The sequence below is a fragment of the Zerene cesonia genome, chromosome 7 (genome assembly GCF_012273895.1).
Source record: "Zerene cesonia ecotype Mississippi chromosome 7, Zerene_cesonia_1.1, whole genome shotgun sequence".
NCBI classification, from domain to species: domain Eukaryota; kingdom Metazoa; phylum Arthropoda; class Insecta; order Lepidoptera; family Pieridae; genus Zerene; species Zerene cesonia.
This window is the reverse complement of record NC_052108.1, coordinates 401914-413146: the sequence shown is the minus strand read 5'-3', so window position 1 is coordinate 413146 and position 11233 is coordinate 401914. Positions and strand designations below refer to the sequence as shown.

The window sequence follows — 11233 nt, the reverse complement described above, 5'->3', positions numbered from 1 at the left end:
GCGGGATCCACATCCCCCCACCGATGCCCATATTCGATACTGTGCTGGTATCATCCTGTAAGTTCAAATAATTGAAACATTGTTCCCAGTTTTTCATTTAGTTAACTAATTTATTTAATTAAAATTAAATTATTAATTAATTTATTTATTTATTTATAAAAAATCACTTGCCATAACAGGACAAGCCCAATGCGACAGTGATACAAAAAAAACAAAAAAAAAAAAATAATTTTTCAACAAACTTAACTAACTTAAATACTAGATACATAATTATATAAGGTAAATAAACGTCATCACGAGTCGCATATTTTAAGCCTAAAGAACAACATTAAATTTTATTATACAGTATGTGTGTTAGTATTTTAAATACAAAGTACATTGATATAAACATTTCCATAGGAGTACCTCAGGGTGCTCTTTTCGGTCCTTTGCTTTTAAAAACATTTATTTATAGAAACCATATATAAAGTTTACTTACATTCCATAAAGAGTTCGACAAGGTATCGGACAGAACAGACTGTGAAGGTGATATGTCACCTCGCGTCGATAACTGCTCCTGTTAATGAGATAATAGCTAGTCAATTCAGCATTAAAAATGTATATTGTTTAACTACAAATAAAATATAAATTTACCTGCAGTATAGTATTCCTCTTTCGCTCAGTATCCAGAGCGGTCCGCTCCTCTTCTAGTAAATGTTCTGTTTCAGTTATTCTCGTTTCCAATTCAGCTATTTGTTTCTCTTTAGCAGTTTTTAGCTCCTCTAATTCTTTGATTTTGCTGAAAAAAATTTTTTTTTAATACATTTTTGTTGACACATAAATAGGATTTACATCTGGTGTTTTCACGTGTGCTAGTTATTTTGGTAATTTTATTTAAATATTTAAATAATGTGTTATAGTTTATTTAAATAATGACTATCCTATTTTTAATAGTAATACGACTGTGTACTAGAACAGAACTCCGGTACAATGTCACCCCTCCCCCGCTCCCCCGCTCCCCCGCTCCCCGCGCTCACCCGTCCGCCTCCTCCTCCAGCAGGCGCAGGCGGCGCTGCGCGTGGCGCGCGGCGGCGCCGGCGGCGAGCAGCTCGTCCCGCGCGCGGCTCCGCGCCGCCTCGGCCTCGCCCAGGCGCTCCAGCAGCGCCTGGCTCTCGGCGCGCGCCAGCCGCTCGCACTCCGCCGCCTTCGCCGCTTGGCTCTCCACTTCCGCTGCGATATCGACATGTATTTAGACGTATATCGACTGTAATCTGTCTCGCGACATCGCAAACTGTCGAAAATTGTGATCCGTGACACACTATTTAAAATTAAACGCATTAATTTTCGGTAAATTATCTATTGAAATGAAACCATTATCATACAATGTAACGGCCCGTAAAATTGTCAACTGCTTAAAGATTCTTCCCCATAGGCCAGTCTTACAGTGAACTGCTAAATGGCGTCCTTGTGTGGGTGTTTATATGTGTAGGTGTGCGTGCGCGTGCGCGTGCGCGTGCGCGTGCGCGTGCGCGTACCCAGGCGGTGCGCGGCGGCGGTGCGCGCGCGCTCGTGGTGCAGCGCGGCGGCCTGCAGCGCGGCGAGCTGCGCCAGCAGCGCGGCGTGCGGCGCGTCCCGCTCGCCGCTCGACTCCGCCCGCGCTTCGCTCGCCTCGCTCACCTCGCGCCGCAGCGCCTCCTCGCGGCTCACCCAGCGCTGCTCCTCTGCGGGCACACAAATTATAGAATTATGTATGAATAGGTACATATGCATGTTGATATTTGAGTCGAAGTTATTTAAAAACAGTTTTACCCAAAAAAATTAGACATTTTTATTTTATTTTAATTGTTTTCGTTCACCTCTGGCCCGCTCGGCCCGCAGCTGGCGCAGCTCGTGGCGCAGCAGCTCGGCCTGGCGCTCGGCGCGGTCGCGCGCGGCGGCGAGCTGGCCGGCGGCGGCGCGGCTGTCGGCCAGCTCGGCGGCGGCGCGCTGCAGCTCGCCGAGCTCGCGCCGAGCCGCCTCCAGCGAGGTGCGCGCGCTGTCTAACTTTTGCGTTGTATCGTCTAGTGCGCTTTTTGTCTGGAATGATAATATTCGTGCTTGTACTATGTTTCTTATAAAGGTGCACAATTAATTGGCTTTGATTGATTTATACCCTACTCGAAAGAATAGACGATGCTTTTTAGTGTTTGCCAAATATTGCATTGGGAAATATTATATCAAGTAATAATTGATACAAATCTAAAAATCATAAACAATAACAAAAAATGTGTTGAAATACATAAGGAACTAGTATTTTCTTAAGTACATATTGAATACTAGGTAACAGGTACATTTTTGAATAGCAATACCATTTAAAAATTATAACATTTTATGACTTTTACTTTTTTATGATAATTAGCTAAAAATAAATAGTAAATGAGAATCCAATCAAGAATAGACATGAAAATTCTATTTGTTTTATGATTAATGTGAAGTATGATCAAGATAACACTTTTCAAAGTGATAATGTATCGCTATCAACTAGTTAATTCGCTGCAGTGGAAATTAGTCATTAGTACTATAAAACAATTACAAGGACAAAATGTGTTTGTGTATGTAATATCTAGAAAAAAGTGCTTATTATTATTTTTTTTTTTTTTAATATTAAATATTTAGTATATGACCACTATAATAATACAGACAATTTAAAAAATAAACAAAACTAAACAAACTTTCCTAACTAATTCCTTTATAATTTTCAATAACTAACACAATATACATTGCTAGTAAATATGAGCGAGTTATTATATTATATTAAAACAGCGTAATGACTTTTATCATGAAACTCATAGCCTCACCTCCATAAGTTCAGTTTCCATTTTCTTATTAGCGTTAGTGAGTCGGTAAACTGCTTCTATCTGACTCACTTCTAACTCTTCCTTGGCGGCGAGGGATCGCTTCATACGGTCTAGCTCAGAGGATTGTTCTGCTATTTTATCTCTATAAATAAAAATAAAAAATCTAATATTAATTCTAATTTTATAGTATACTTTTGAAATGTCAAGTAGATGAAATTTATGCCAGTTTACTATATGTATAATTAGGTGATTATTTATTCAATCAGATTAATATTTTTTTTATAAACATACAAATTATTCACATTACGAATTTAATGACGTCGCAAAAAAATAGTCGTAATTTAACTCACCGTAAACTTTTAATAACCTGCTCATTATCCCTCTCCTTAGTTCTAAGCTTCTTGATAATGTTGGAGTGCTGCAACTCCTGGCGAGCCAACTTCTCTCCCTCCTCTTGCAATTGGGCGATCATGTCGTCTTTCTCTTTCAAAAGGGTCTCTGTGCTCGTTGAACTCTTCCTTGATATTTCTTGCTTTAGGCTATCTAATTGCTTCCTGAGCTGGTCCTGGCAATAACACAATATAATATAGTTTATGCTGAGTCTATATTAATATTTTAAGCAATTTATTAATTGCATTTAGTGCTTTAAAAAAAATTTTTAACAAAACAGTTAGTCCACAGAAAAAATAAATTCCAATCTAAAACTAAAATTATTATTATTTAAATAAAATATGTAATTTGATCTTGCAGAAAAGGAGCACTACAGATTAATCAATTATCTTCTAGTACTGACTTACCTTTTCTCTAATCGCTTGTTGGAATTTCTTCTCAAGCGCTGACATTCTTTGTGTGTAATCCTCTGTAATTGTGTTAATATCACTACTCTCATGTTTCGCCATGAGGCTCTCCATTTGACACTTGAGATGGGCATTACATTCAGCTAACTCTGCGTTACTTCTACTAACTTCCATCAGTCTATTCTCTCTAGCATCTAGAATTTCCGCCATTTCGCTCAAACGGCGCATAAGTCTTTCGTTTTCTGAACCTTGGCTTTCATCACTCGTATTACTCTTAATGGAAGCATCAGAGAGCTCTCTGTTGTGGCCGCGAATTTTTGTAGCTAAATTCTTCCCTAGTACTAGGTCAACTAAATTGGGTGATGTAGTTCCATCCATTTTATGTTTGAACCCATATTTCCCCGGGCTATTTCTGCAGCCCTGCCCACTGTCACCATTGGGACTGGGTATGATCTCAATATCAGATGAGGTTGCAGTTTCAATTTCATCTCCAGACGTATGGCCGGATGTACGATCTGAACCTACTTTAACGAGGTCACTTTTACTATCAGAACTCACTGGAGAAGTTCTCTCTTTTACAATGCAGTCTTTATGAGAAGAATCATTACTTCCTGGAGGACTATGTACTGGGCGCTCTATGTTAACGAAAGAACTCTCTGATCTGAGCAAATCAGCTGTTACATTAACATTGTAAAACGAAGATGAATCACTTAACTTTTCCATGGACATATCTTCACATTCCTTTTTATTTTCTTCATTGATATTTTCTAATGTAACACTATCATTATCAGCATTTAAAGTACGATCTGACCATGAGCCATCATTGGATGAATTCTCACTGATGTGCATTTTCTGAGATGCAAGTTGCTCTACATACAAGATGCTCTCTGGTTTCCTCTGATCAAGTCTTGCTATTTTTGGAAATGGACTTATTGGTTTATCATCTGTATCCAATACCGTGGGGGCTGTGCATTCAGATATAGAATTATATGACATTGTGTCCTCATCATCGTCAGCTACAAGGCTAACACTATCTGCTGTTCTTACTTTTTCTGTCCTGTCTCCAATTGGAGTCGATTTCTTATCAGACCCTTCAGTTGGGGTTAAGTTTGAAGATGAGCTGCTATTTCTGTCACTTGAATAACTATCAAAGCCAAGGCATTCTATAGAGCTTGGGCTAATTAGACTATCGGGGAGGATTTCAACAGATTCAGAGTTAGGTTTCAAGCCCATGCTACTACTTTGTGAGGCAGACTGGTAAGAGGCTGCTTCTGAATCTGGTGTTGTTTTTAAGCTCTGTGACAAAACCTCTACTGAATCTGAACTATTCCTACTTGATACAAATGAAAGAGCATTGCTTAGTGATGATTTACGTCTATCTTCTGATTTTGTGTTTTTCTTTTGATCCAAGGATTCAGAGCCATCAGACATTACCAACTGACTTTTAGAAAATAGATCATCTTGGCTGTCGTACTTATCACAAATGACGTTTAAAGATTTCGCTTTAGGAGGGCGAACAATGGTGTTGTCATCAGTTTTAGGTTGCTCAAAGAATGACCCTGCAAAAGATCCCCAAAGACTTTGCGAATTCGCTTTTGATGGGCTTTCTGTCACTACGGGCTGCTCTTTAATTGGACTATCTGTATTAACTTCTGCACTGACGGTTAGCCCCCACGAAGAAAAGAAATCATTTGTATCCTTTTGTGGTGTCGATCCGGCCCCTGGCGAACTTTTAGCCGTTGGAGGGTTCGAAGGTTCACCCTCCTGCTCTTCTTCGCTATCATCCTGGATGTCCAATGCTTTGTCAATAGTCTTTTGAGCCTCTTTTAATGCGTTTTTAGCTAAGCTCGTCAATCCCGAAGTGTCGAACCAGTTCATATTGAGAAAACATTAGCGAATTTAATAATAGCACAGTAACTAATCACAATAGTGTAGTGATTGGTGTTGTTAAACAATCTTTTATTGTTATACAAATTAAACCATAATAATCATTTATATTAAATAGAACGTCGATAATAGACACAAGCACTTTACTTTTAGTGACGTTTACATTCCATTTTGTGTTTATCTTTTATACTGTCAAATGTCAAATCATTAGAAAGAATAACATTTCCCATTTAAATTTTTATCGTATTTATATATTCAGTAATTATTTGTAAAAGCTTTTAAATTAAAATTATGTTTATTAATAATATTTTTCATGAATATGGGTGTTATTTGGTATTTTCTATACAAATAAGTATTTATTATGACTTAATAGTGAATGTCACAACCGATTTGTAATTTTCGAACAGGTTCTCACAGCTCCAGTGGCGCAATTGGTTAGCGCACGGTACTTATAAGACAGTGTTCGTGTGAGAGATGCCGGGGTTGTGAGTTCGAGCCTCACCTGGAGCATATCTTTTGTTATTTAAATTTTTTGCTTTGCCTAATTATTATTTATCAACTTAGTGCGTATACACGAAAATGTCGATTATTATATAAAATTATTATCCGCGAATTAAATATGAAAATTGTGAATAGCCTACCTTTTACCTACCTTTACGTTAGGTATACTTTGTCTAATTTTATTAATGTTAATTTAAAAACTTTTAGTATATCAGGTTTTTTTGTATGTTTGTTACACAGGCCGACGACATTGGTCCGATGTTTTGAGATTAATACAACTAATTTAATGATTCTTTAACGCACTTAAACGTGACAAGTAGTTTATGTGCTACATAATTATTAAAACGAACTTAATAAGCACTTGTTTTCGCTATCTAATTCTTCGTTTAACATTTGTGATTGTAACATTTTGAATCCAACTAATGCGGATCGATGTGAGGAAAACATTTTATTTTGTGAAATTTTATAAAAAAAATTACTTACGTTGAGTCGATGCGTTTGTCATGTCCTCGGTCTTAATCTATTCTTGTGTGTTTGTTGATTTATTCGGTTGAACGCGCTTATCTTAGGAATAACTGGTCTAGATAGTCCATTTATTGAGAAAGGCTTTAGCCTGTGTAACATCAAGTACTACGTGTATGACCGCGGGGACCAGCTAGTTATAACATAAATTTGATGATTTTTTTTCATCAATGTTGAAAAAAGGGACGAATGGCTTCTAGAAATATGTATAAATAATGAATACCTCATACACTATAAAGACATATTTATTATAAATACTTAACTATACATAATATTATATTTATCACTAAAAATCTTACAGCTATGGAAATGATAAAAGTTATCACAAAAATTTAGAGTTATTTTTTTTATTAAAACAAAGATAAATACAGTGCTATTATGGTTCTTTATCAGAAACTTTATCCAAATTATTCATTCCACAATTAAATAATAAAGACTTCAATCATTAGCCTAAAATATGTGTGTTATTAATATTCATACTAACTTATTCTTGAATGGAGAAAAACACAGTTGTAAAATCGGACATAAAATCGCTATAAAAATTTTGTCTTTTTCCCATGAGAATCAATTGTTAAATAGGAAAATTAACATAATTCTCAAAGAAAATAATTAAGACAAAGCGATAGCATTTACGACCTTACTTTAATTCTTTGTGGTAGTAAAAAATGCTATCATAACGTATAATCCATCATAGTTACATATTATAATTATTTTATTTAATTAAATCTTAAACAACACCAGTATTTGGATTCACTGTTGGCGGCGCAGGTTGTGTAAACATAAAGGAGGTCGCATTGGCCAATAACTGTTTCTTTACGAAGTCTGTAGTCGCCGACTTCAAGTTCTCTTTGGCGCCAAATTTACATTTGACATAGCCGTATAAATTCGCGCCAGTCAGTGTGAGCGCGATCATGACAAGAAGCTAAAAAAATAATTTAAAATAATAATGAGTGCTGCGTGTATTTAAACATTACATAGCTAAACAAAGCTAGTTATGCTCCTACGATTGTATAGAAACGTGTATCTACTATGTGATTGATTTTATCCACAAGTAGTAGTTCGCCCCAGCTTCGCCCTATAAGCTTTCTAAAGAATGAATGGTGAAAGAATTTTTTAAATCGGTCCCGTAGTTTTTGAGTTTCCCCATTACAAACAAATAAAAATACAAATTCTTCCTCTTTATAATATTAGTATAGATAAATGCTAAATATTATCTTTTAAAATAATTTGAACCATAGATGAAAAAAAAATAGCAATTGCATAATTTTGCAATATTTAAAAACAATTTTTTTTTATAACTATGCAAGCCATATAATAATTAATGAAATTAATCATCTTACCATCCATTTGAACTTAAGGCTTAATAAGCAAATAATGAAGAAACCAGACCAGATGAGTGGACACAGTATGAGACCCATCCAAAACAAGCGACTTTCGTTTCGATTCACGCGGTTCTGAAAATATAAAGCAGTTTATACATTTTCCTTTTTAACCCTAGAATGCCTGATTTTAGAGTATTTTTTACAAATTATAACAGATTAAGGCTTGCTGACACAAAAAAAGCATTAAATTTTAAATGAAAGGTTGTAATTATATATTAATGTTATTCTCAAAAAATCATTATTTTATAGGTTCATTTACAACAAAGCATTATTACTGTTACAATATCTGATCACCTGTCTCGATTCAAAGACCCAATGTGACTTGCCATCATCATCTACATAGTTCCACCATCTCAAGCCTACCAAGAGACGTCCTGAAAGAATAAAAACATTCCAATTAATACCAGGATTACAAGCTGTTCATCATGTAAACAGCTTACAGATAACTAAGTCAAAACTTTATGATTGCAATACAACCTATATCAGCATTTTAGTGTGGTACATAACTTTGAAGTATCATTCTCACCACTAATGTTTTTGACAGTCCAAAAGTCAGCAGACAGTAACAGGACAACAAGCACAAAACTTGCTATGAAGGAGTCGGAGAACCAGCCACACAGTATGTATACCACAATAGCTGAACACCGGAATATGAGATGAAAGAATACAATGTAGGGATGTCTGAAATAACACAAGTTAAATTACATCTCCCTGGCTCCAACTCTGTTTGCTGAAGAAACAAAATAAAAGAAAGATGCTCGAAGAAATTTTGAAGAGTTTTTAGTTTAGGTCATATCAAATTATCTTTTACTGGTAGGTTCCCTTAGATACTTTTAGGTAGCTACATCCGAAATAGCAATTTACTATAATTCATTATTATAGATTATTCATATGTTCAAAACATAGTTATGTACAATAATAAATAATTATGCATGCCTCTTTCACTTAATTTCATAAGACTTACACAAACTGTTTATTAGCATTGTCTTCCTCTCCGAACGCGATGGTGTCGTCGTCTAACAACGGCACCTGAGGGACACCGGGCTGTAATAATGCATTAACAGAAAATCTACATCAAAAAGCCGTGCAAAGCAAAAATAATAATTTTAGTTTTGTCAACCGCAAAGTCGCGTATGCTCTATGCACTATACACTAAGAGGAAGTTATACATGAGCTAAGGCTATACTTGACGTTTTAGTCCGTAGATGATAAGAGGCAAGATATTATTTTAAGCTAAAACGATCAGTAGCAGTTATGAAGATTAACACGTTAGCCTGAGAATGGGCAAATAAAACAGCTGTTGATTATTATAGTTTTAAATAGGAATTAATCAGATAAACAAGTATGTATTATTTTACGTATAATCCATATCGCTTACCGTAGCTGAATTCATATTTTATGAATTGAATTGCGTTATAATCATGTATTTTTTTGGTCACGATTATTAATATCTATAGAACAACATACGAGTCGAATCACAAATTCAGAAAACACATACGAAGATCCAAGATACAGAAAATAGAATAAAGATAGGAATAATATCGATTTGGCATTTAGTCATCTGTCACTGTCAATCGTTAAATGTTAATGTCATTCATATATGAACTATAAATAAGACATTCTGTGCAGTCTATCACATAATATGACTATGATGCATTTCACTCCGTAACCCATCTACATATATGTATCTATCTACTCAATGACATACATAGGTAGGTATGCCAACTGAATAAAACTTATCCAGTACTATATATAACACGCTTGTGAGTATGTAAGGACATAATAAATTAATCTATCTATCTATCTAATATATAAAATTCTCGTGTCACAGTTTTCGTTGCCATACTCCTCCGAAACGGCTTGACCGATTTTGATGAAATTTTTTGTGCTTATCCGGTATCTATGAGAATCGGCCAACATCTATTTTTCATACCCCTAAACGATAAGAGTAAGGCAGAACAGCGTTTGCCGGGTGCAGCTAGTATATATATAAAATTCTCGTGTCACAGTTTTCGTTGCCATACTCCTCCGAAACGGCTTGACCGATTCCTCTGAAATTTGGTAAGCATATTGGGTAGGTCTGAGAATCGGCCAACATCTATTTTTTATCCCGATATTCCTACGGGATACGGACTTACGCGGGTGAAACCGCGGGGCGCAGCTAGTAAATTATAAATCCTGGCGTTACTAATTAGGGTAAGATAAACTCATGAAATTATTACCTAGTCATCGATTCTTAATAAGGATACAATTTTTAAATTCAATCTGCCCGGGAAAAGTGGTTTAAAATTGAGTTTATCGGAGTTGGTTACATACAAAAGTATTTATATATGTATGTATATATAAAAACATGTTAATTAGGAAAACAACTTATTTTTATATCTTATGTGTTTATTATCCAAGATTTAAGAGGCTTTTAGATTACGCTTGCATATTAATAGCTAATAGCATAAAGCTTATAGGTACCATAACATAATCGCGCACCCTAAATCGTTATGGTCATGTTCACGTTGAATTGTACTAACTGCACTACAACTATATTTTATTGGCTTACAGGTACGCTATTGAATAATTGGTGTGATGCGCTGAGTTCATGCTGTCAGCTGTACTATTTCATGCTGGCCTCTTTCTGCATAAAATTCTACCTAAACCTCCTGGGATTATTTAAAATTATTCTCATAATTTTCTTTTCAAAAAGTATGAAATCACCATTTTAATGATGATAAGATGGCTAATGGAAATCAAATTCAGCATTGCTTCATGCTCGATGACCTTTCAAGACTATCTAGCTACAAAAACCATTGTATTGATTATGATATTGTGTGCTATGCAACTGTGCGTACCCTCCAAAGATCGCGGACAATAAAACTTGATATATAAAGGCTATAGATACTATAAATTTAAAGCTTAAAAATGCGAAGCGATTGTTTGTGAATACTTAAACGTTTGAATAAGACAGTAAAAATACCCAATGTATTTTAAGATTTTTTCTTACTACCGAGTTGCTATTGGAGTATGTGTAATGTATATCACCGATTATAAACTTATTATACAAGATGGATATCAACATTCAATTTAATAAAGATACTACCGTACAAAGAAAAATCTCGATCTAATGAAATATGATAGTACAGTAACGGGAATCATCTAGATTAACAATTATGTTTTTTCTACGAGCTACGATATTATTGAAAAATAAATTTCAAAAATTGGGCTTGGCCTTGGGGTATATCGAGTTGGATCACAGTTCACGTGATTTGTGAATGTCATGTCAGATGAATTTCTAATATGTATGTAATTTTTGCGATTCGTTTAAATGTGGGCAAAG

At 35.4% G+C, this 11233-nt stretch overlaps 2 protein-coding genes and 1 non-coding gene across 4 annotated transcripts in view; 1 reads left to right on the top strand and 2 right to left on the bottom strand.

The window, feature by feature from the left end:
• LOC119828180 (TATA element modulatory factor) overlaps positions 1–5676 on the bottom strand; it is a 7567-nt gene extending 1891 nt beyond the window's left edge. Inside the window, exons 1-9 of the mRNA XM_038350280.1 lie at positions 3614–5676; positions 3167–3381; positions 2817–2958; positions 1836–2055; positions 1515–1700; positions 1017–1209; positions 634–778; positions 479–556; positions 2–55 (exon numbers count right to left, since the gene is read on the bottom strand). Of these exons, the coding sequence (XP_038206208.1) occupies positions 2–55; positions 479–556; positions 634–778; positions 1017–1209; positions 1515–1700; positions 1836–2055; positions 2817–2958; positions 3167–3381; positions 3614–5491 (3111 nt within the window). The 5' untranslated portion in view covers positions 5492–5676. The remainder of the gene's footprint in view (position 1; positions 56–478; positions 557–633; positions 779–1016; positions 1210–1514; positions 1701–1835; positions 2056–2816; positions 2959–3166; positions 3382–3613) is intronic.
• A 240-nt stretch (positions 5677–5916) lies between these two features.
• Positions 5917–6010, top strand: Trnai-uau. The gene is made up of 2 exons: positions 5917–5954; positions 5975–6010. It is a non-coding gene; the product is annotated as a tRNA-Ile (tRNA).
• An 854-nt stretch (positions 6011–6864) lies between these two features.
• LOC119828182 (uncharacterized Golgi apparatus membrane protein-like protein CG5021) lies at positions 6865–9474 on the bottom strand. Of its 2 annotated transcripts, none has more exons than XM_038350282.1 (6): positions 9284–9474; positions 8870–8949; positions 8432–8586; positions 8200–8279; positions 7864–7977; positions 6865–7445 (listed from the first exon to the last, which is right to left on the bottom strand). In XM_038350282.1, the coding sequence occupies exons 1-6, from the start codon at positions 9296–9298 to the stop codon at positions 7251–7253; spliced, it is 639 nt and encodes a 212-aa protein (XP_038206210.1). In that variant the 5' UTR covers positions 9299–9474; the 3' UTR covers positions 6865–7250. The 2 variants fall into 2 exon arrangements, with proteins under 2 accessions (XP_038206210.1, XP_038206211.1); XM_038350283.1 differs by having other exon boundaries at positions 8870–8934.
• Between the last annotated feature and the right edge of the window lie 1759 nt (positions 9475–11233).

Bases quoted from the DNA above. Each gene is read 5' to 3' on its own strand.
- LOC119828182 (XM_038350282.1), bottom strand. The intron at 8,280-8,431 runs GTGAGAATGATA...TTATTCTTTCAG, and splicing joins GACTGTCAAAAACATTAGTG to GACGTCTCTTGGTAGGCTTG. The intron at 7,978-8,199 runs GTGATCAGATAT...TTATATTTTCAG, and splicing joins GGGTCTTTGAATCGAGACAG to AACCGCGTGAATCGAAACGA.